At 39.6% G+C, this 24,164-nt stretch overlaps 1 protein-coding gene across 18 annotated transcripts in view; it reads left to right on the top strand.

Annotated features, from left to right (window-relative positions):
• The first annotated feature begins 345 nt into the window (after positions 1 to 345).
• Positions 346 to 24,164, top strand: part of LOC125544219 (stomatal closure-related actin-binding protein 1-like) — a 33,928-nt gene continuing 10,109 nt past the window's right edge. For 6 of the 18 annotated variants that reach the window (XM_087547274.1, XM_087547277.1, XM_087547276.1 and 3 more), the window contains exons 1-11: positions 346 to 953; positions 1,100 to 1,240; positions 1,459 to 1,590; positions 1,670 to 1,997; positions 3,624 to 3,716; positions 4,263 to 4,403; positions 5,506 to 5,573; positions 6,238 to 6,548; positions 7,195 to 7,264; positions 7,345 to 7,395; positions 12,136 to 12,292. In XM_087547274.1, the coding sequence (XP_087403400.1) occupies positions 1,136 to 1,240; positions 1,459 to 1,590; positions 1,670 to 1,894 (462 nt within the window). In that variant the 5' untranslated portion in view covers positions 346 to 953; positions 1,100 to 1,135 and the 3' untranslated portion in view covers positions 1,895 to 1,997; positions 3,624 to 3,716; positions 4,263 to 4,403; ... (3 more) ...; positions 7,345 to 7,395; positions 12,136 to 12,292. Of the gene's footprint in view, positions 954 to 1,099; positions 1,241 to 1,458; positions 1,591 to 1,669; positions 2,724 to 2,992; positions 3,254 to 3,623; positions 3,717 to 4,262; positions 4,404 to 5,505; positions 5,574 to 6,237; positions 6,549 to 7,194; positions 7,265 to 7,344; positions 7,396 to 12,135; positions 13,065 to 15,139; positions 15,832 to 24,164 lie in introns of those variants that run through there. The other 12 variants (XM_087547278.1, XM_087547290.1, XM_087547289.1 and 9 more) reach the window with 12 other exon arrangements.

Genomic DNA, 24,164 nt, shown 5'->3' with positions numbered 1-24,164 from the left:
TCATTGAACTTTTTATAATAAATGTTGAACAATTTTGTAATGGATGATGAACTGTTGAAAAAACCCATGAACATTTCATTAATACTATTGAACACTTTTGTGACATGCAACGAACGTTGTATATTATAATAAAAACAAAATAATGTAACTAAAGAATAAAAAAGTATAGGAAATAAAATATAAACAGAAACCCAAAAAAATAAAGAGAAAAAAAGAAAAAAAGCCAGGCCCGCCACGACGGGCCTGTTGCGCGGCCCGCCACCACGGCCCACCTGGCACGCAGGCCTCTAGGGCGGCAGTAGAACTAAAGCGACGCGGCGTCGCCCGTTCCCCTCCTCCCGCTGCATTTTACATATCCTCTCGTCTCGCTCACTCTCTCATCTCGTATCGTCTCACTCACACAAACCCTCTTGCCCTTTCCCCTCCCCCCGCCGCATCGCCGCCCGCGTCGACGAGCAGGAAGCCCCACTCTCCCCTCCGCCGGCCACCGCATCGGTCTCCTGCATCCACTGACCTTGGGGCTGCCTGCTGTGGGCTGCGTGACCGAGCGGGACGGATGGGGCGCGCTTCCTAGAGCACCTGCGGGTGATGGATGCGTTCCCGTTCCGGTCGGATCCGCGGCGGCGCTACTCTCCGGCGATGTCGCAGCTGGATCCGCAGCGACGCGTCACTACCTGCAATGACACAACTCCGGTAAGCCACTACCCATGCCTGGCAAATCCATTCAACGCGGGCTGCTCAGATCCGCCCCTCCTCGTCTTCTTAGCCACTGAATTCCTTATCTGTTCTCTCTGTGCCGCGGCGCCATGAGCAAACCTCACATGGACGGCGAGGACAACGACTGCTGGGGGAGGGGAAAACATCACAAGAAAAGCATGCAGAAAGGAGGAGGAGACCGGTAGCTAGCTAGCTTCCTCCACTGCATCGGAAGCCAAATGTATTCCCTCGCCTAGGTAAGTAAAATCTTGGCCTATATTTTCTTGTTTTAATCCGTTGTTTATTTAGTATATTTGGTTGCCTTTCCTCCTACCGGTCGATTGTTTGTTTGATCTCAATTAGATTCTCTGTTGCTTGCTCGGTTGCTTGTTGTTGGGTACAGTCCAGTCCAGGGAGGGGGCAGATCATATCCGATGTCATGGATTTGGATCTCAACTGCGCGCCGCCGTCGCCGGAGCCCGCGCCCCAGGACCACTGCCTCGGCCACGCAATGCTCCGCCAAGAACACGCCTACCGCCACCAGGTGCCTTCCCCTGCTTACCTACTTGCTCCCTGCAAAAATCTCTTCTTTCCTCACAAGCCAGCCCGTGTAAATCACGATTAAAAATAATATATAGCCACGAATAAAAGTCAATTGTTTTCGCAATTTCTTCGGCAGATTCGGTAGACGTAAAGCTAATTTGTTTGTGCTGTGAAATATTTCCCTTGCTCATGTGGTTGCATCTGATTTGGTGTTTGTAGGTCGAGGAACTGCATAGGCTGTATTGGGCGCAGAGGAATCTCAGGCCTGATGTGCCCTTCTGGGAGCAATCCCATGATGTCCTCTATCCCACCCATTCCATGCCCATGGCTACTTCCTCCCAATCCGACATGGTGAGCTACGCTATTCAGGCCAAACATGAATCATCTAAACTTTCCCCAAATTCCTACTGCTACAATCTAAATCAACAAGTCTCTCTGCTTTGCTGCCATCTGGGATCTGCTGGGTGCTTGTTCTCATGAGCTACGAGGCAAGCAGGCCATTTGGTGTGGCAATGGGGTTGCAGGGAAATTGGGTGTTGAGGGCTCAGTCAGGAGAAAACCTGATCATGGTGGTGTACACGGGAGGTCTGGTTACCGCCATATGATCGATCTGGAGAAACCAGCGACATCAGAGGACGACGATGATGATGTGTAAATCTTGTCTCCTGCTCGGTTCAGTGACTATGCCAAGCGCAATGCTGGGTTTGCGGATAATTCTCAGTGTTATCCAAGGGAGAATGCTGCCCATGTTCATTTCGGTGAGTTCAAGAGCATTCCTCCCTGCCCTGCCCTGCCTAGTTATGTTAATATAACTATCATTGTCTACTTTGGTAGAGTAAAACTGTTTGTCAAGCAAAACTAAGAAATGTAGAGCCTAATGCCTTCTTAATAATGAGTTCTTCTGATAGAATGGTCCTTGATATTACAACTCACATTGTTCTTCTAAAATGAATCTGTGAGTAATGAATCTTGATTTATACATGTAGGCTGCAGTTATGTGCTTTGGGTTCAAACTTGTGTCCTGCAAGGTTGCATTGTCAATAATGTTCACACCATGCCATTGTATTGTAGGCTAAACTTTTCTCCATTCTTTCTATACATTCCCAACCTTTTAAGTTTCATAGTAAAAGAACAGGATGGCCGGAAAATTCTATGTAACACTTACGTAATTGTGTGTTATGCTAGCTCCAGTTTTTACAGTATAGCTTTTACGTATAGCTGTAATTTGTGCCTGCAAGCTTGAATCTTCTAGTCTTGTTGTGATGAAACATCAATTTAGCCTATTATTTGTGCCTGCAAGCTTGAATCTTCTAGTCTTGGTTTGCTGAAACATCTCTTTAGCTTAGTTCGAAGAAAACATCCATTTATAGCTTATTTATAGGAAAAACATCCATTTAGCTTCAACGGAATGTGTGCTCTTGTTGTAATTCTCTATACTCGTACAAAATAACCTCTTGCCAGTCGCAAGCCTGGATCTCTCTTTCTGTTTGTTTAGTCAGTTGCAAGCCTGGATCTCTCTTTCAGTTTGTTTTTCTAGGCAACAGTTCATTTATCTATCTTGATGAGACGTGAACATGAAAAGGCTTCTTTGATTTATTTATTTTCCCGTCTTTACGTAGTTCCTTTATCCATTGTTTGTAATACAAGAGTCTAGGAGACACAGTATTATTACTTACTCCCTCCGTAAGGTAATAAAAGAGCGTTTAGATCACTAAAGTAGTGTTATACATGCTCTTACTACCTCTGACCCGAGACGACGACTGCTTGCCGACACCGCCGCCCTCGCCGAGGAGGGATGACATGCACAAGCACTCAGCACATTGTGCGCCGACCGACGCGCCGCGGGGACACAACCACCTCAACCAACGGCGCTTCTGACCACCCGTCCACATCCCCACCGCTCCAGCCAGCTGGCCAGAGGACATCGCTCTGTGCCCGCCTCATGCTGCTGCACCCCTCGGCAGCAACTCCCTCTTAGCAACAGCTAGCTCGCACGGATCCTGCTTATCTGATGGTAAGCAAATTAATCCTTAATCTGTGGCAGCATCTCTGCATCCTTAGCTCTATTTTGAGGGTTTGTGGAGATGTTTCACTGAATATTGAGCATTTTAGTTTCCATATGTTTGTGTAGATGCTTGCTAGATGTTTGCTAGGGTTTTGGAGATGTTTGCTAGAACCTTGAGCATTTTTTAGGGTTTGTGCAGATGTTTGCTACAACTTTGAGCATTTATTGTTCCTCAGTGCGTTTTTAGAGTATCTTTAATGACGCTGCAAGTGTTCTAAACTAACCAATATGGTTTCTTAAAAGAAGTTTCCAGCTAAATATATATGCCTAAATCATCCCTTTGTTTGTGAGCAATTTAATAGTTTGACACTTTCTATAGGTGGATATTTTAGCAGTTCAGCTGTCCAAAAGAGAAAATGAGTTGCTTCAGCAGAAAACCGAGGTCACGAGAATAGCGACTTCACTGAAACTGGTGAGTTGATCCTTGTACTTTGGAAGTATCTTTATTCTATGGACCTTTGTAAGCACATTTTAGTACCATGATCCATTCTGTGTTCTCTGTTTACAATGTACTATCAAATGCCATGTGTATTTTCCCTGCTTGCTACTGGCTTTGGAGGAAAATTTAGTTCTGTCATTTTTAAATGTTAATTATCTGCCATGATTAAGCATGGCAAGCTAAAGTTTTGCCTTTGTTGGGACTTATGAAACAGACTATCAAACAGTACTACAAATTTGAAATGGTTTTCTTTTCTTGCAAATGCACAACAAATTTTCAGGGGCCTGCCGATGGTTTGTTGAACAACAAATTTTTAGGAGTTTTGCCTGATTTTCTTACCATGGTTAAGAAAATAACATGCTGGCAATGATTTGTGCGTAAAGCATGTTCCAATTCCTCTTGGATTCACAATCGTTAGTATTTTTTATAAACATCATTTATCCATATAAAGTATGCTTAATCTTGGTATATTCCCATTTTTTGATTTTTCACAAATCACTCTTTCTATATCGTTCACAGGCTTCTGAAGATGCTATTAGAATTGTTGACGAAGAACGAACTAATGCACGCATGGAGATTGAAAATGCTAGAGCTGCTGTACAAAGAGTTCAAAAAGTACTTAAAGTGAAAGAGAACAGTTCACAAATAATTGGAAAGCAGGTAAATTGTATATAATTATATGAGCAGCATATTATCTTGTTTTATGTACTTTAGTACCATGCTTACCTGGAACTTATGCCTGAATCTGTATTCCTTATATGTTCTTTTATTTATGTCATATACAATTACTCCCCTGGACTTCTGTACAGTTTTTTCTGTTCAAAACCAGTGGTACTCCCTCCTTCCATCTATATAGGGCCTAATACATTTTTCGAGGCTAACTTTGACCAAATATTAGAGCAATAAAATATGACATGCAACTTACACAAAGCATACCGTCAAATTCGTATGTGAAAGGAGTTTTTGATGATATAATTTTCACATTATGCATGTCATGTACTATTAATTTTGTCAATAGTCAAAGGTTGTCTTAAAAACGCATTAGGCCCTATATAGATGGAAAGAGGGAGTAGTTTATTTTAATTTGACTATGCAACCTTCTACGTACCGCATCATACAGTAACAGATCTTCCTGCCCAACTTTGCTTTTATTGCTTGCTTGTCCAGATGATGTGCTTTGACACTGTCCTCAATTTGTTATATTCATTGTATTACTTGCTCTATCTTGAGAATGTAGATTCATTCGGTTGGGATATAGTTGGCATTAGAGTATTACATATCCATTGTGAATAATTTTAGACTATTCCATCGAAGCATTTTGTCCTCATGCAATTTCTATTACATGTAAGGACTTAATATTATGACTCTGATGATATATATATTCAAGCAGTCCTATTCTATTTGTTTGTTTTCTGGCATGTTGAAACACTTAATAAGTTATTTGTTTGTTTTTCTGGCTCAAATATATATATGAGATTTCATTAAAAAGTTAGGCAGTCAACTATGGTCATGACTTAAAAATTTAGGTGTATGACACACGTGCGATGTCCAGAATAGACTGTTAGCATATAATATCTGAAAGAACTGTTTGTATTCAGTTGCAGCCCACCTAATAGGACTGCTTGATTATATCTACAATCAATTGTATTGGCTATGATCTTTTTATAAGATGGCACTATCTCCACTGGTGTGTTTTTTTTGGAATCTGATGGTATGCCTGACCAAACATGATCCTAATCTAATACCTGTTACCCTTTTACAGAAGAGAAAGATCCAGAAAGTTGCATACCTAGAGGAACTCGCCTTCTTGATGCCCCATGCTTACTGAAGGTACTCCTCGGGAATTTCTCCTCCAAGTCTGGGTATTTTGATCCTTTGATATCTGTGATGGGGGAAGGGAGAGTAAGGAGGGGGGTGAGGGATGGCACATGAGGTTAACATATATAGGTAGGCCATGCAGGGGAAGGCTGGGTAGCAGATATCTTTCCTTTTTTTAGATATATACTTATGTATGGTGCAGATATCTTTCCTTTTTTAGATATGTACTTCTGTATGGTCAGATATCTTTCCTTTTTTCATCAAACGCACACATCTTAATCAATTAGAAAATATGTCAGAAATTAGAACTTACTAAATAATTAAATTGATGTATTAATTAAATAAACAACTTATCATTGATTGCATGCCACTAAGTTACTTATTAGTTCTTATGAGGTATAAAATTTTCCCATATATAAAAACGAAATATCTTATTTGTCTATTTAAATATTTATTCTTTTGTTAATATTGTTCAATTTGAAGAGGTAAACATGAACTTTCTATATAATTTATGTGTATTTAATCAGTCCAACATGTACTATATATCAAGTTAAAATAACAAACAAACAATCTTAAATGTTTTGTTTCTGAAATATGGCAATTAACAGCCTTCGAATTTTGTTGTTTGCACAATCAAAACACAAATGCACCTAATGCATCATCGATCTTTTGCAAGGTCGACATCGACTAAGTACAAGCGACCGTAGGTCACAAGGAGGCGTGGAACTGCAGCAGCCCATCTGTGACAGAGCAGACTCCTGCGAATTTGCCCAGTTAGGTACATCCGATACATGGTAGCAACTTGAAGAAAATTCTTCCTTTTTGCTTCCATGACCTGATATCCTCCTCGCTGATGTATCGAGGAGCCGTGACCCGGCCTCACAGGCAGGGCCAGGGCGAAGACGTATCCCCAACGGCCAAGACACAACCACGGTGGTGATTTTTGATGGTGAGACAGAGCAGACTCGAGCGACTTTGCCCAACCAGGTACATCCCCTACACAACTACACGGTAGCAAATTGAACAAAATGTGACTTGATTAGTATAGTAGCTTAGTAGTTGTAGGTTCCTGTACTCGCAAGTTGTCGAACATTCACTGCACCGGATATGCAAGCCTGGGATTATATATGTGTGGGGGTTTATGATATTGTGAGTGGTCTTATATATGTTAAGCTTGATGATATTTGCACAAACTGTGTAAGACAAACAGACTGTTTGATTTGTTATTTTTTCTTTCACGTGTGAAGCAAAATGCATCGTCATCTTGGTTGGCTAGGATCCAATTAGCCAACCCAAATTTCATATATAAAACAGTACCAGGCTAGTCTGTTTAGTAATAAGATCCATAGATATTATGGGTTTCCAAATAATTTATAACAAACACTATGAATTTAATTAAATGAGAACTAAAACCTAAATTGCTTGATGATTTCCTCATTTGAAATATTAATATTACTAAGCTCAATTATGGTATAATAGCATTGATTAAAAAAACAATGGCGTTAAGAAAATTTATAAGTTCCAATGTATTTGGCCGTTTAATATCAGTCTCTTTTTTTAATCAAAATTCTCATGAATATACTTTGGTGTCGTGGTGGCTCATTGATTTCCCTGTACAAATGTTTGTTTTCAGTGCAAATGTGTTCCTTGATCAACTAAACTTGGTGAATGTACAATCAGGATCAGCCTTGAAGCCTTATCATGTAAGAGTATGCTCAACTAAATTTTGATAAGTGAGTCCATTAAATCATTCTAATAGGGTCAAGTTACACTTAATTTGCAGGCAAAGCATGCAGGAAATGATCGTTGGATTTCAGTAAGACTTGAACATGAGGTACATACTTTCCATCACCCTATGATTTACGACAACTGCTTTTCTTTTAGTGCTGATTTTGATAAGTAGGCATTGACATGATAGTTATATATAGTTCGTATTGCCAAAGAATAGTTCGTGACATCATTGGATGCCTTGAGCTTGCCAGCCAGGCAGGGAAGTAGTTTTAGGTGGGAAACAATCTTCTGGTGGGTAACAGAGATGTTGTTGGCGTCAACAAGTAAGGGGTGAAAGAGAGGGAGAAACAACCGTCAATCCACACACATCCTCCTCCTTCTCTGGATCCTCTCCATACAATACAAAGATCCTCATCCCCTCCTCTCCAGCAGCTCCTCATCCTCCTCCTCTCCAGTAGCTCATCCTCCTCCTCTTCAGTACAACAGCAACCAGCAACAGCAAGGAGACAACACCTCTGCCTCCCCATTCTCCCCCACCATCCTCTGCTCTGTATCTTCCATGTTAAGTTGTTAATTGCTTGTTGTTTTCAGTTGTTCATTGTTTCCTAGTTTGCTGGTTCCTCACTGCTTTGCGCTAGCTGCTTTGCTGGTTGCTCACTGCCTCTGTTATAGTGGTTACTGTTGGGGAGAAGAGAAAGTGCAAAGAGGATGGATCCTATATGCGCTCTACAACCAGCAGCAAGTGCAAGATGTGTAGTGTTTATGCCTAGTTGCCTACCAAATTCTACTTCATTCTACTGCTTAGAACTATCTAACGCGTCCGCGTTACCTTATGCCTTATCGCTTAGGCGGTGAGGCCCCCCCTCCAGCGCCTTGCCTCGCCTTACCACCTTAAAAACATCGCCCTTACCGCCTTCAAAACAATGCATGACTTTATTGTACTCATTGACGTGATATTTCGAGTTATAGTTCTCATATCTTGGATCGAGTTATACGATACAAGGAATTATAGGGTGGGTCACAAAACCAACGTTTAATATATCCAAAACACCAAAAAGTATTTAAACCTATATGTATATATAATCCAATGCATTATATAGTTATTCGTATTGCCAAATAGATAATTCTCACTTCAATCCCTAAGATAGCTGTAGTATCCATTTTTTATGACATATGAATATGCATCGATCCATATTCAGTCATTTAAAACCCTCAAGGCCGCTCTAATTCCAGCCGGTATGTTTCCAGCTGCTTCATTGTTTTTGATCGTCAGCATCTGGACCAACAGGTTCTTTCTGAGCTGTATTGAATCCTATAAAATTGAAAAAAAAATTAATAACTTGCTGGAAAATAAATTGCATGACAAACCTTGTTATTGTGTACTTACACGAGTGGTCATCCTACCAGAATGAGCAGTACCATTCTGGTGGGCCATCTCCTGTAGGACAAGGAAAGCGGAGTCTTTGCTGTTACAAAAAAAGTAACTATATTAAAACTATAACTGTGTGCTTATAAAGTATGTGATAAATTTAGTATATTACCGCCTGCCGTTAGAAGACTTGCCGTTCACTGACCAGTCCATGAGATTGGTATTCCAACCAGGGATCCTCATCTGCAACACATTGTTGAACTCTTGCTTCAACATTGTGACTTCCTTCCTCGTTTCAGTGCTATGAAAGCTGTATGGTCCACCATAGGCGTCGATACATGGATCAATTGGGAGAACCCTCCTACTTTCCATGTTGACTACAAATAGTCCCTAGGAAGAATCCACCGAAACAAATGGTAGTAGATACTACGGTAAATAGACACATGTTAGTAGCTAATATAATAAGCAAAATAAATGATAAGAATGAGTCTCTTACAATGTTAGAGTTGAACACATCATATTTAGGAAACGGCCGGACAACGACATTGTCAATCAGCACTGCGGTGCGTGATTCTTGATTCATCCAAGAGTGTCTGAGGGCCCGTGCCTGAGAATGAAACTGCAAGTCGAAAAAATGTTTGTTTCCAAGCATTCTTGTACCTGCAGTGCTCTCTACTTCAGCACTCGCAAGCTTACGAACTGCAAGATTGAAGCATTCGGGATGAAATTGTCCAAAAAGCAAAATTGTTTCCTGGAGCATCCGTAGGCTGATTTCAATCGGATACGGTTGTTCACTTCTAATCCAAATTGTGCTGCCAAAAAAATGCAGACCAATCTTTACCAATAAACATCACATATAGTTTAACTCTTTTGTATAATAAGGATCAGTGAAATTTTTTATTTAATTAAAAACATGCTAACTCCTTTGTGATAATCTGTTGCAATTTTTGTGTGTACAAAATTAACATGGCAACATGTACCATAGGTAAAAAAGTGTAGGAGACAATGAACACTCAAGGTAAAGCAACATTAATATAAGGAGTTATAATTAGAAGTAATCAATTAAGGTAAAAGCAACAAGCAAATTGTAGCATTCATCAACATATTCCTAATAGTCAGTACTACACAAGTCTAGATGAATAGCTAATGAGGCAATAAATATGTTTTACCTGTACATGACTTCAACACTTAGATTATATAATTATCACTATGCAATCAGAAGCCAAGCATATTGAAACCAAATATTAGGTAGAGCAATACTACTTACTTTAGTGCCTCATCGTCTTGGACAGCAGTGATAGATTGAAAAATGTATTCAACGGCATCTGCTAGGGCATTAACGTTGGCCGCATCCTCCTGAGGGGCGGGCAAAGCTTCTTGTGGTGCGACTTGAAAACCAATTGCTCCGTGGACAACCTCCATTGATGAGAGTGGTGAGTGATCGGAAATTGGTGAAGAGACCACGTCCAAGGTGTTGAAACCGGAGCTCGTCGAAGGTTATAAGAAGGGATCACGTCCTGATTGACAGATGCATCTTCGAGACTTAAGTGCCTTCCAAATAATAAGGCAACTTCCATTTTTAAAGCCAACTAATAAGCAAACTTTTGATTCCACCTGATTTTCAACATCGGGGGCATTAAAGACTGACAGGACATGGTCGCTCAGGCAGATGGAAGGTCCCCATATCCTTCCATACGTGCATGCTTTCCATTATTCATTTCCTAGTATGAATTATTTTCACCTGCGTACGCAAGATATTCTCAACTATCTTATATGTTAGGAAAAGACGTGGTTCCATTAGAGTAGCTTAATAATAAAATTATTCTTACCCCTAAGATATACTATAAATAAGTTAAAACATGTCCAACGTGTTTGTATAAATGTACGAATAATTTTACACATTAATTTTTTTTATTACATGTTCAATTTTTAAGATAGATTTTTTTCTTTTTTTGAATACATGATGAACATTTTTCAAAAACACATATAATTTGGGGCATATACTTTTTGATCTGAATGTCTTTTTCAATAGGTGTTGTGCTGATTGTCCTTACTGTCCTATCCATACTTTTGATCATGTTATTGTCCATTGTATAGCCTTATTTTTTTGTGTAGTCCTCATTTTTTCCCAAATGCATATGTTCTGACACAAAAGCTTCATGAACTATTGATTTTTGTGCTCTTGATTAAACTGGCGTAGCTTCCCATATTAAATGCCTCCTAATGTCAGTCCTTGCTATATACTTAACGTCTGTATTTGTTCTGTACTAGTAACTCCACTCCTACTGTAACAAGTAGCAATGTAGTGTTAATTGATATGATATTTGACTGTGTAGAAGTACCTATTCACGCACTTTGTTTATCTTTTCTTGTATGATATTCTTTCTGCTTGTCTTGAGATATATAACAAATGCAGCTCTAAAAGCACACCCAGGCATGTTTATCGATAGTAACATGTTTGACATATGCCATTATAAATTTTCCTGTAACAAATTTTTGTTACGGAAATTATATTAGGATTAGGACTATTATTCTCTAAGCCCCGGATGAATGGCACCAACCCACCAGGTTCCCTTTGAAACCACTTAGCCCGGCCTGAGTCAAATACAAGGCCATTGTCATCTTTGAAACCACTTAACCTCAGATAAGACCCCCAAGGTTGATGGTTTTAGAATGTTGATGGACAAGTATGAGGGGGCCAAACATAAACAAAACATTTTTTATCTAATTTTCATCACCCCTACTTGCTGAAGATCCTGCAAAAGTGTACGGGCAAAATGTGTTGAGATCAAATGGTTACTTAGTTTGTTTTCTTTACAAAATACCGTAGTTTTCAAATGACAGCTTGCTTATGGTGTACAGTTTACACAGGTATCAGATAAAATGCACACACTCGTAATCTTGTTGCACAACACTGGGATCAGATTTTTGACAACATTATACAGTAGACTGAGTAAGATATAAGTAGGGAACATTCTGTAATGTGCTTATGGATATTGATAGCAGAACAGATAACAAAATTGACTTGAAGCACAAGCCCAAACCACTGAAGCTTCTGGTGGCTGATGCAGTCTAACTTCTCGCCCATCTCGTGACTCATGTGGTTCACCCAGTCCCCTACTCCTGATTTCCTATAAACCAGGAATTACCAAAGTAAACTTTGTTTCCGTGGCTAACGGCACCAACCTGGTTAACTTATAGGCTGGTAAGTGTCACAAAACTGGAGAGTCTCACCACCTCTTTAGCAACACCAGAGCTCTATCCTCCTCTTCAGTCAGTGCCATGCTGAGGAATTTAGCTAACTTGCTCACAACTTGCAACGGGTTTGAGGACGTATTTTACACCGAGGCACCCGCGGTGTATGTAACTCATTAAATTATGAACTTATCATTGATTTGTATGCAACTCATTAAAATTCACGGCCTGCACACTAACGTATCTACTGTTACCATGGTTTTACTTTTTTTACTGTAGGTACTGATCAATAAGAAAAACTATTCATCTCTCATTTTTGTTACTCTATTCAGGAGCACATAAAAGATAATAAGCGTTTATTCGCTAGCTGGAATTAAAGGCAAGGCGCGAGAGAGCAAGATCAAGGACACCTTCAATATTTAAGAATACATGCAAGGTACGTGCCGTATGACCGTCATATGTTTATTGACTATTCTCTAGATGGAATGTGATTATTTCGGACTAAGAAAACCTCGTATAGTATAACAATGTGTGTATGGATGGAGTTATACTATACGAGGTAGTATATGGTGCCTGTATGACCGTCATATGTTTATTGACTATTCTCTAGCTGGAATGTGATTATTTCCGATGAAGAAAACCTCGTATAGGATGGAGTTATACTATACGAGGTAGTATATGATGCGAGGCATGGAATGTTTGAAAACATCACCTGCCGGACTTTGAGTACGTTGTGAACCTGCCATGGTCCAACACAAAAGTACTTAGGTTCACATGGAGCAAACCTGGTCCAAACTGTCTGGTCTACAACCATAACATTTAGATAGAAGGAAAGATAGATATACAACCAACATAGCTAGTGGATGCCACCATCAATCACTCTTTAAACTTTAAAAATATTTCAGAAAATGTCATCTGATCATCTAATCAGAACGGGCATTCAAAAAGATTATTACCTAGCAAGCAACTAAACATCACTTTATTTTTAGGTATTTATCGATGCAGCAGTCCTCCTTAGCCACCAATAAATCTCAAAGCTGCTCTAACTTGATCTGGAATGTTATCCTTTGCTTCATTCTCCCTGACCATCAGCATCTGGACCATTAGTCGCTTCCTGAGACTTTGTGGATCCTTCATCTTATGCATAAACAAAGTTAGAAGAAATATTTAGCAAATATATGAAAGCTGTAACCTCATTACAAATGCACTTACATCGGCCCTAGGCATGTTATGAACCATGTCATTCCCGATGGTTTCATACAGATGGGCCATCTCCTGTAAAACTTTGAATCCAAGAGTCCATGCTGTCACAAAAAAACACCATATTGTAATAGCTATATTAGAGAACGCACTAAAACATAAGCCAAATTTAAAATAGTACCGCCGAGGTGAAACATGAATGTTCTCTTGTTCGGGCCATTCCACAAGTTGGCTGTTCCTATCAGGGGCCTCCTGTTGCAAGACAAAGCTGAATTCTTGCTTCACTAAAAGGGCTTCCCTCTGAAGTTCGGTGTTATGGAAGTCCTCCTCAAACTGAAATAAAGCCTGGTTTGAATAATCAATAACAATAGTCCTTTCGATTTCCATTTTCACTGCTAAAAGACCGTATGACGAGTCCACGAGTGCCAGTGGGAGAAGATACTGCATTTGGTAGACAAAGGTAAATGGCAAACAAAGAAACAAAACTATTTTTTAAGAATGAGAACACTTACAATTGTAGGGGTGCGAAACATGTCGTATCTCGGAAAAGGCTCAAGCACGACATTGTTAATCAGCGCATTGGTGCGCTGTTCTTGGCTTAACCAAGTTTGCCTTAGCGCCCGTGCTTGCTCATGGAATCCCAAATTGAAAAAATGTGTCTTTCCAACAGAGCTGGTGCCTGCGCTCCTCTCTGCTGCGTTGGTACTAATCTTACGCACAGCTAGATTGAAGCATAACGGATGGACAACTCCATCTCCTCTAATGGTGTCTCGCATGATCCGTAGGCTAATCTCGATAGGGAATGGGCGGGGGCTATTAATCCAGATTGTGCTGTAAATAGGAAGAACAAGGTTCATAAAAGTCATGAGTTATAGTAAACGTAAACTCAAACGATCATCTAGTTATAAGATCTCGATACTACGAACTTTAATAGAAGTGACTGCAGTGGACTTATACGATCACGTGTATAAACAATATATATGTAAAGGGCAGTGGACTTAGACGATGAAGTGCAAACAAGAACAGATATGTAGGGTTGCGAGAACTTACTCTAGTTGTTCTTCGTCTGAGGAAAGCGTGATGAAATCGTACACAAAGTCGACTGCCTATCGCACTCCCCCAAAAAATCGCCATTGCTTCCATTACTGGGACAAATGTTTGTCATAGCACTGGTAATGCGAGGGAGGGGTCAATGGACGACGGTGAGGTCAGGACCGTAGGCTTTTATTGAGTAGAGATGAGGGCCGTAGGGAGTTGTGCGACAACAGATAGGAGGGTGCCCCTTATCGTTCCTTATTTGCATGTTTCCGTACGAAAAAACTATCAACAATTAAGGCAAGATCTTTATTTTGATTGCACTATGCAAATAAATCAGAGATAGATTAAATTTTTCCTAATATATACCTCCCTTTCACCATAACTTTCCCAAATGAAAAATAGAAGGAAACATGATTTACTCTTTCACGAGCCATCGCTGCGACGCTCGATGCCCACACGGAAAGCGTTGATGGCTGCGATTGTTGTGGGACCCAGTGTTTTACTTCTAATATTTATGCCCCCCTCTAATTAAATTTGCACCCCCATCATTTAATCGGTGGGGCACTGATTTCTTTCCATAATAAATCTGCCCCCCTCTTTTCAACGGTGTGGCCTGGTGCCTTTCGTCTAATAAATCCCGGCGACTCATCTCATATTGCGTCAAACCCTATTAGCCCTGTACAGCTTCCCAGATGGGTCTCACTGCTACTTCATGGCAGACAAACGAATGATTCGTTCATGACGTTGCAACAAAATATTAATAATCCAACAGTATTGTAGTAAAACCAAACTTCAACATTACCAAAACACCATAAAGTTTGGATAGTTTGATAATACCAAAACATCATAATTTTTTTAAACGTACGTGTATAGAAGACCCCATAAAGTAATTATCTAACTATTCATATCAAAAATAAATAATTATCAAATTGATCCCTAACAAAGCTGAAGTATAGGATTTTTTTGGCATATCTGCATGCATTAGTCCGTCTTCAGTTGCTTATAACCCTCAAGGCCGCTCTAATCTCTTGCGGGATGTTTGCAGCTGCTTCATTGTCTTTGACCATTATCACCTGGACCGTAACTTGGTGTCTGAGCTGTATTGGATCCTAGGAAAGGTGCAAAATTTCAATCAATTAATAAATTGGTTGGATAATAATTAGCACACAGCAAGTGATTGTATATGTACTTACGCTAGTGTTCATCCAGCCCATGCTACGCAAACGACCTATCTGGTGGGCCATCTCCTGTAGGACAAATAAGCCAGAGTGTTTGCTGCGACACAAAAATTAAATATTAAACATTATAATGGTCTGCATCTTATGTATGCGATCAATTTATTCCATTACCTACGACTAGCAGAAGACATGGTTTCTTGTTCCCAATCCATGATTTGGGTATTCCAACCCGGGATCCTAGTCTGCAACACATTGTTGAATTGTTCCTTGAGCAAAGTGATTTCCTTCCTCATCAATATGTTATGAGTGCTATCTTCAGGATCAAACATGTTGAAGGATGGATCCATCACGACAACCCTCCTCCTCAGCCGGTTGACTACAAGTAACCCGTACGAGGAATCCGAAAGTTTCAACGGTAGTAGATACTGTGGCAGGTCGACACATGTCAATTACTATTATAATAATTAAAACTAACTTTAAGAACGAGCGTCTCTTACAATTATAGAGTTGAACACATCATATTTAGGAAGAGGCTGGACCACAACATAGTTAATCAGCATCATGAAACTGCAAGTACCTCAGGGGCCTGTGACTGAGCATGAAACTGCAAGTCGAAATAATGTTTGCTTCCAACCCAGTTGGTGCCTGCGGTCCTCTCTACTCCAGCGCTCGCAAGGTTACGAACAACAAGGTTGAAGCATTCGGGATGAAGTTTCTTATGAAAAAAAGGGTGTCCTGGATCATTCGGAGGCTGATTTCGATCTGGTACGGCCGGGCGCTTTTTATCCATATTGAGCTTCAAAAAAATGCACAACAACATATAGCAAAATACATAAATGGTCCTCTTCTAGTTTAACTTTGTCTACATTAACCTATAAACCGAATTCATGTTTAGATTGCATGACATTGCACGAGGTCAGATTGTCCTCACCTAGATGTATCTACACGTATCAAATATAGAATCTGAATTCATGGCCTTTGCATGACATTGCATGAGGTCACATTGTCCTCACCTACACGTATCTACACGTGTCAAATCAACTAAAAACGTATACATGTACCTATGCATGTTTTAGGATTGCCAGTCTAGCTATCTTTCCTTGATGTGTACCAGAGTGTTCCAACATGATTTGTATGTAGCAAAAGACAACTTACTTTAATGTATCTTGGTCTCGAATGCCCATGATAAAGTGAAATATGTATTCGAGTGCATCTTCCATGGCATGCATTGGTGGAGGCAGATGATCCATGGGCGCAGGCACATCCTCCTGGGGCCTGGGAACATCCTCCTGGGGCACGGGTGCACCTTCTTGGGGTGCGTGCGCAGCGCTCCCAATGATCGCCTCCATGCGATAGAAAATTCGTTCTTGATCAGAAATTGTTGATGGGATATATGTGAACTTAGGTGGATGGTGAAATAGTAGGCAGATGGAGTTTATCATTTTGTTACCATGAAATCTAATATATTGGAGAGTTGATATTGAGTTCCAAATGATGAACGCCGTTTAATTAATGCCGTTATTCATTTCCTTGTAGAAATTATTATTAATTGTGGACGGATCTTATATATCTCCCAATATTAGATAATATCTTCCCAATTCCATTATTTCAGCCCACTTCCTTTACATGTACAAGCATTATTTCTTTATTAGGAAAATCATATCTCTAGATTTAATACAATCTTATTTTTCTATCCCAGACAAATGAAATATTTAATGTACGAACTCATATTAATGTATATACACCGAAGGATTGCAACGGAATACATCTGCTAATAAATTAGATAAGATGTAAAAGATCCAAACTTGATAAAACAATTTAGTTTATTTATTTCCCAAATCCACGCACATTTTTTGATTTTCTCTTTCCTGTTTGAAAAAGACACCTATTTTTTCGTCCTCTGAATCAGTTATTAGTGCCTCCTTTATTTTATTATTTTATTGTTATTTAACGTCATATCTAGGAATATATGGCTATTCTGTTTAGAGAAAGTTCATACATAGAACACAAAATATTTTCGATTATATTATATTTGAAAAAGATGTGACTCCATTAGAGTAGCTTAATAATAATTTTCTTCTCCCCACCTCAAATTAGAAAATGTTGGTCACGTATATTGTTTGTCGGAAAATGCTGGCACCGTATTGTACTTTATGTAGTCAATAAGAAAACACCCTGGCGGGGACTTATTTTGGTTACTCTATTCAGTAACACATACAAGATAATCAGCGCGTTATCAGAAACAAAATGAACACGACAGAGATATGTGGATCACGTGCGAACTTGAAGATTAAAGGGAATGGAAGCAACGTGCCTTATAACAAACATGTTTTTTAGTTGGCTATTCCATAGCTAGCATGTGACGATTTCCGACCCAATAATCCTACACTTACGGGGCATTGGACACGGGAAAGAGGTTACGTGCTAACGTGCCTACTCTTCATTAATCTCTTCCACCTTGAATTTCGTTGAGGGTCCCATCACTAACTAACCACAGATTTGCACTTTCATCGGTAACTCCTTTCGTGTCAAAACAGTCCGTAAGTATAGCATTTCCCTTTCCGACCCTTATAACGTATAGCAGTGCGTGTATGGATGGAGTTACACGATATATGATGTGAGGGATGACTGAAAACCTCATTTGCCGGCTAAACCTGCCATGGTCCATTCCAAAATGCCTCCGGTTCACCGGGAGCAACAAACCTGCTCCTGACCGCACCGGTATTATAGTACAAAATATACGTAGAAGCCAAATTATATAGATAGAACCAAAACAAGCAGACAACGTTGAAGCGAAGACGAAGCTAGAGGGTGCCATCGAAGCATTTATTCCCTACATATATATAATCCAATACATTATTCATATTGCCAAAAGGATAAATATGATATTTGATCCCTAACAAAGCTATATTGGCTTATTATATCTGCGACATTTGAATATGCATCAGTCCATAGTCATTCGTCCAAAAACCTCAAGGCCGCTGTAATTTCAGCTGGGATGTTTCCAACTGCTTCATTGCCTTTGATCGTCAGCATCTGGACCAGCAAGTTCTTTCTGAGCTGTATTGAATCCTAGAAAACATAAAAAAATGAATTGTTATATATATGTAGGGAATAAATTGCTGAAGAATGAATTGCACAACAAACCTATGTGAGTGGAAGAACATAAATTTATATTCAACAAATATATGGAAGAGAGAAACTTGATATATATGCACCTACCAAAGTCCTGGAAATGTTATGCCCGAGAGTATCATCTTGGTGAGCCATCTCCTGTAGGAGTTTGAATCCAGAGTCCAGGCTGTGACAAAAAAACTCCATATGTTAGAACCTATACCAGTGATGCTATAATGTGCATGGCCAATTAAAAATATTACTGCGGGGCTGTAATATAGGTATGATCTTGTGGCCAATCCACGAGTTGGGGATTCAAACCAGGCCTCTCCTGTTGCAATACACTACCAAATTCTTGCAGAACTATCAGGGCTTCCTTCTTAAGTTCCTTGTCATGAAAGTCCTCTGATCCTAGGAATGACTCGTTAGAATGATCAATCAGGAGAGTCCTCCTATTTTCAATATTAATTGCAAGGAGGCCGTAGGAGGAATCCACCAAATACAACGGCAATAGGTATTGCAATAAGTATACAAAGTTAATGGTGAACAGATAGTATACACACCAAATTTTAAGAAGAAAAATCCTTACAATGGACGGGGTCATGAGCACGTTGTATTTCGGCAAAGGCCGTACAATGACATTGTTAATCAACAAGTTGGTGCGTTCAGCTAGGCATAAGCCAGTCTGACTCAGCACCCGTGCTAGGCCATGGAATTGCAAATCAAACATATGCGTGGAGTCAAGAAAGTCTGTTCCTGCGTTCCTCTGTATCGCGTCGCTACTAAGCTTACGCACTGCAAGATCGAAGCAGCTCGGATTGATCCATGTATCACCTCGCATGTGTCTTGGATAGTCCGTAGACTTAACTTGATCACGAATGGACGAGGGCTCCTTATCCATATTGTGCTGCAAACAAACCGGCATGATAAAATCAGGGTATCATAAAAATATTGTACTTCAATATGTGGGCAAACAATACTTAGTATTCACAATTCTAGAAAGGTCTGAAATGTATGTACCTAAAAATTGGAGTTGTCGTGTCATTTGAGGAAATAAATACTATTTCGTAAGATAACCAAATTTATTATGATATGTTCGGTTGCAACTTATTCCTATTACAGATATGATAAAATCTATAGATGGTACATGTATCATGCACCAGGACCCGTTGCAATATACTACAGTTCATTGAAAATTTGTAGTTTAAAATAACGTGCTGTGGATGGTACTAACATGGCGTAATGTAAAAGGATAATATTAGCGCATGACCAGATTTTTGTAACCACTACGTTAGATCTTAAGAACCGTATGGACTTAGAAAGGATCGCATGATCCTAACCAGTGCATGCACGCAACAACTTATGAACGTGACCAACTCATCGACGTGGATTAGGTGAAAGAACATATTTTTACTCGGGTTCAAAATAAGATGCCGGTAATGCATAATATAATGGTATTGATCTGCAGCTAATAATTGCAAATAAATTATAGATATAGTTTAGGGCTGCCAGAACAAACTCTAACTGCTCCTCGACTGAGGAAAGCATGACGTGGTTGTATATGTACTCGACTGCGTCGTTCACTCCATCAAAAATCGGCATTGCAGCCATTGGCACGGGCAGAAAGTCGTCTTAGCACCAGGACGAGCGAGCGAGGGGGCAGTGGACAACGGTGGACTCACAGCCGGACCATATATATAAGTGTCCGGCACCAGGTCGGTGACGCATTAGCATGTTGTATGGATTGGAAGGTGCCCCTTATTATTCCATCCGTGCACGTGTCCATTATAGATCCTTGCTAATAAAAGGACAAGCATATTTTTTCTTTCAAACTCCACTGGGCAAATAAATATACGCCGGATTATATATCTATTATATATGTCTCTCTTTCCCGATCGGAAGAAGCCTAATATAACTTTCCTTAAAAACAAATCCGATTAAGGGAATATTAATGGCCACACTGGGAAACCCATTGAACGTATGGTAGGCCGGACCGGGAGATTGGGCAATATAACGTTTTGGAAAGAAATGACTTTAATGATAATTATAATTCTAATTGACATATCCTCGCCGGGAGGAATCGTGGGCATGTACTCGGAAGGTGGCCCATATCCTTCCATAATTACAATATTCCATAACAAAAACTATAGGAAAACATGGTATAAAATTATTTTCGTTGCATGCTCCACCCGGCAAATGTATCAACACCGGATTATATATTTCCTAATTTATGACTCCTTTCCAAACTTTGCCTTCAGATATATAAAAAGAAACAATTAGTTTATTTCCCAAATATACGTCAAACACGGGCGTCCGAGAAATATAAAGAAACACAACGTTTTTTCTTCTTCTATTTTTGTCCTCCTCACCACGATCAAAAAGCCCGCGCCACTTGAAGAACTATTGTTTCCGTGTGTAGAAAGAAACACAACACACGGGCATACGGCAGTCCTTGATTCCTTTTTGCGCTGCACTGTATATTAACAAATTTGAACCTAGACTGAAAGAGATTCATACGTGTAGCTCAAATGAGAGTAGACAGGCTACCATTTGAAGTCCATTATTGACAGTTTGGTCATCAAATATATATTAGTCAAATATATAGTTCAGAACTTCACATTATATGGCTCTGAAATATGACGACACTGTTAAATAGATTTTTTTATTGAATATCACATATTATTAAACCTCCAAGACATAAGCGAACACTTCATAATGTGACAATTGGCAACAAAATGTTGCATGCAAAGCGTTCATACATTTTTATATCCAAGACAAATTGTGCACTTGTGTACAAAGATAATTCTAGCCTCCATTGTTCCTAGCTTGAACAACACCATTGACGTACGCACGTGTTTCGTCAAGTGTCATGAGGCTGGCTTCATGGATATCTACGATAAAAATCAGTGTTATATAGTAGTGACATAGTAATACATAAAAAATACATTGACAACAAATTTAAAATAGAACGCAACCCCTACCTTGTAGATAATGATGATCATCATTAATGTTAGTAGAGAAGAAGAATGTGCTCTCCCTCATAGTTTGCAAGCATCGATACCTTCGATTTACCTGAATGTAAGTAACAACAAGCTTCTCGAACAGCTTGTCAGTGCATTGCAAGTGGCAGAAGTTTCGCCCAACGTGCTCTTCACGTACACGTAAGAAAATTATCTGCCGTCTATAGACAAATACAAATGTTAGTCTATCATTGCAACAATAAAATTACAAAAAAAAGCATATGAAAATCTCAAATCATAAATGGCGCTTACTGAAAGTTCATGAGGCCAATCTCGAGTGAAGGGACGCGGCGTTCATATATTGAATCCCACTTATATTCTATCTGACCAACGTAGGCAAGGATAGCAACCACATCTGCAAATTTGAAATCACAATGAGACGCTGAGTTGTACGGATTAATATGCAAGAACAAATATAAAGATGATGCACCAGTGATGGTTTTGTCCCGTAGCTCAAATATTTCTCCAAATTGTGGGAAGCACGGTGGGAAAATTGTCGACGTTATTTGCTGTGCCGACATCCTAACATCAGTCATAGCAGTTAGTGTGGTGACAAAGTCAATGGCTAGGTACCAGAAATGTCCATCTGGCAAATCTGTGGGGTTGAACCCGACGCGATTGAAATCATAGGTCCTACCGGTTTGTAGTATGCTGTTGAAACGGATTGCCTGGCTGTTGTACGCAATCGCTTCCAACTTTGTTCCCTAATATATATTTATGAACCATAACAACTATGAGCAAAAAAATACATGTTTATCAAAATTGTATTTTGAAAATGTGGGCTATCAAGTAGATGATTAATGCCTTACCAGCCGATCAAGTAGTATGCACTGAAGGTACAAGTTTCCCATGCCATCCTCTTTGATGTGAGCCTTCCATATGACCCTAGCTTGAATAATTCAGCAATTCTGATATATGTGCTCCATTTGGACGCGATGAAAATTCAAGTTCCTGTGCGTAGAATAAAAACAAAAGGATGAGGTAAAATTATTTTGCAAGGGGAGGATAAAAATAAACAAACAAGGAACATAACATTCCAGTGGCCAAACAATGGTGACTATTTCAATAAAATAACACATTACCTAGTGATGGCAAATATACGTACAAAAATATTATTCTATCTTGCCTGTTCATCGGAGGGGTGATGGGACTGATGACAGGAACTGGCGGCGACGCCATCACCCTCTTAGAGGTGAACGATCCGTATGAGATTACCATTGTAGTCGTGGAGGAGATGACTTCTCCTCTACATAAAGATGGTGACAAATATGGTGCAGCGGGGCTTTGTTTATATAAGCATAGGGCGGCGGGAAAACGAAATAGTGATGAAAATTTGTTTTTGACTGGCTAGGCCCCCGTGGGTGGCATATCTATATTAAGATATTTAATATTTGGCAACCTATTAAAAATTGTTTATTAATCAAGGAAACGGACATCTCAAAATCGGGCCATGATCCTTCGTAATGATTCATATTATATTTCATTAATGCAAATTTGTGATTTATGATCACTTGCCTATGAAAACGTATCTGATTTTTCATTTGCCTATGAAAAATTAATTTTCTTCTATATGGATATTTCTTAACCTTTATGATAATCACATTAATTTATTTATTGTTTTCCCTTCTATTATGTTATTTTCCATTACCTTGATGATATATTTAATTATGTTATAGGTTATTGCCCGTGCGTAGCTACGGGACAAATGTTAATTTTAGTATTTTCAAATAAATCATGTATAACACATAAATTTACGATCCTAATGTATATCAAAAAATATAATTGGACTGCAAATATTTCAGTCAGACACAGCTTTGCAAAAGATCATATTGTTTATTCTTTTTCATCATAACAATCTATACAACACACATACGTACAAATGATAAACAATAGTAGAGCACCAAAAGATAATAGTAGTAGAAGTACACGCTCCCATAGCTAGCACACAACATAATTTTGTCTATCTATGCCTATGCATTAGCAGCAACGGTATTAGACACATGCCACTCTCTGTCCATGCATTAGCAGAAGCAGCACAAGAGCGGCATAATTCGGTCAAAAAAATGGCTCATCTCTCGCTCTGTCTCCCGAACGGAGCAGCAGAAGCCAGCAAGCCCATGGCGGCGTCGGCCCCCTGACCGTCCCTCTCTTATCTCCCTACACCTCGAAACGAACTGATCCCCTCCAGCAGCGGCCGAAGCCACCGTCCTTCTAGCAGCTCCAGGTATCCAGCCTCGGCGGCCACGCAAACGCGCGGATGTAGACAATATGATCATGGTCATGCCGTGTCAAACGATGTAGGCATAAGCAGAGTACATGACATTAAACAAATTAGTCCAAAAATGTGTTCCACGCTGTAGAATTCAGACAAAGAAAATCAGTGAAAGGATAAAAACTTATATCATAAAGGGTTTGTTTCATCCTCAAATCTTATTGTATATCCTACTTCTTCTCCAAGTTCCACACCAACTTCTTCAGCTACTCTAGATGCAAGCGTCTGTTCAAATTATTAAAATGGGTTGAAAAGGTAATTGAGAGCAGAGGATATGCATCTACAAAGGTAGTCTAATAGCAGGAAAAAAATTAAAACATTTTCAGCTACCATCTTCTAAGCAGTACAGTTATGGTTCTATCAGCTGACTGCTCCGTATAGTTAGAAATCACTGCCGGAGCACATGAATAATTTTGCAGGATGAAGTCTCCTGTTACAGATACACTTTTGGGCACTATGGCCACTACCACATGGCAACCCTGTCAC

Source organism: Triticum urartu, chromosome 3A (assembly GCF_056163025.1).
Source record: "Triticum urartu cultivar PI428250 chromosome 3A, HENAU_Tu73, whole genome shotgun sequence".
Taxonomy (NCBI): domain Eukaryota; kingdom Viridiplantae; phylum Streptophyta; class Magnoliopsida; order Poales; family Poaceae; genus Triticum; species Triticum urartu.
This window is presented reverse-complemented; position numbering and strand designations above follow the sequence as displayed.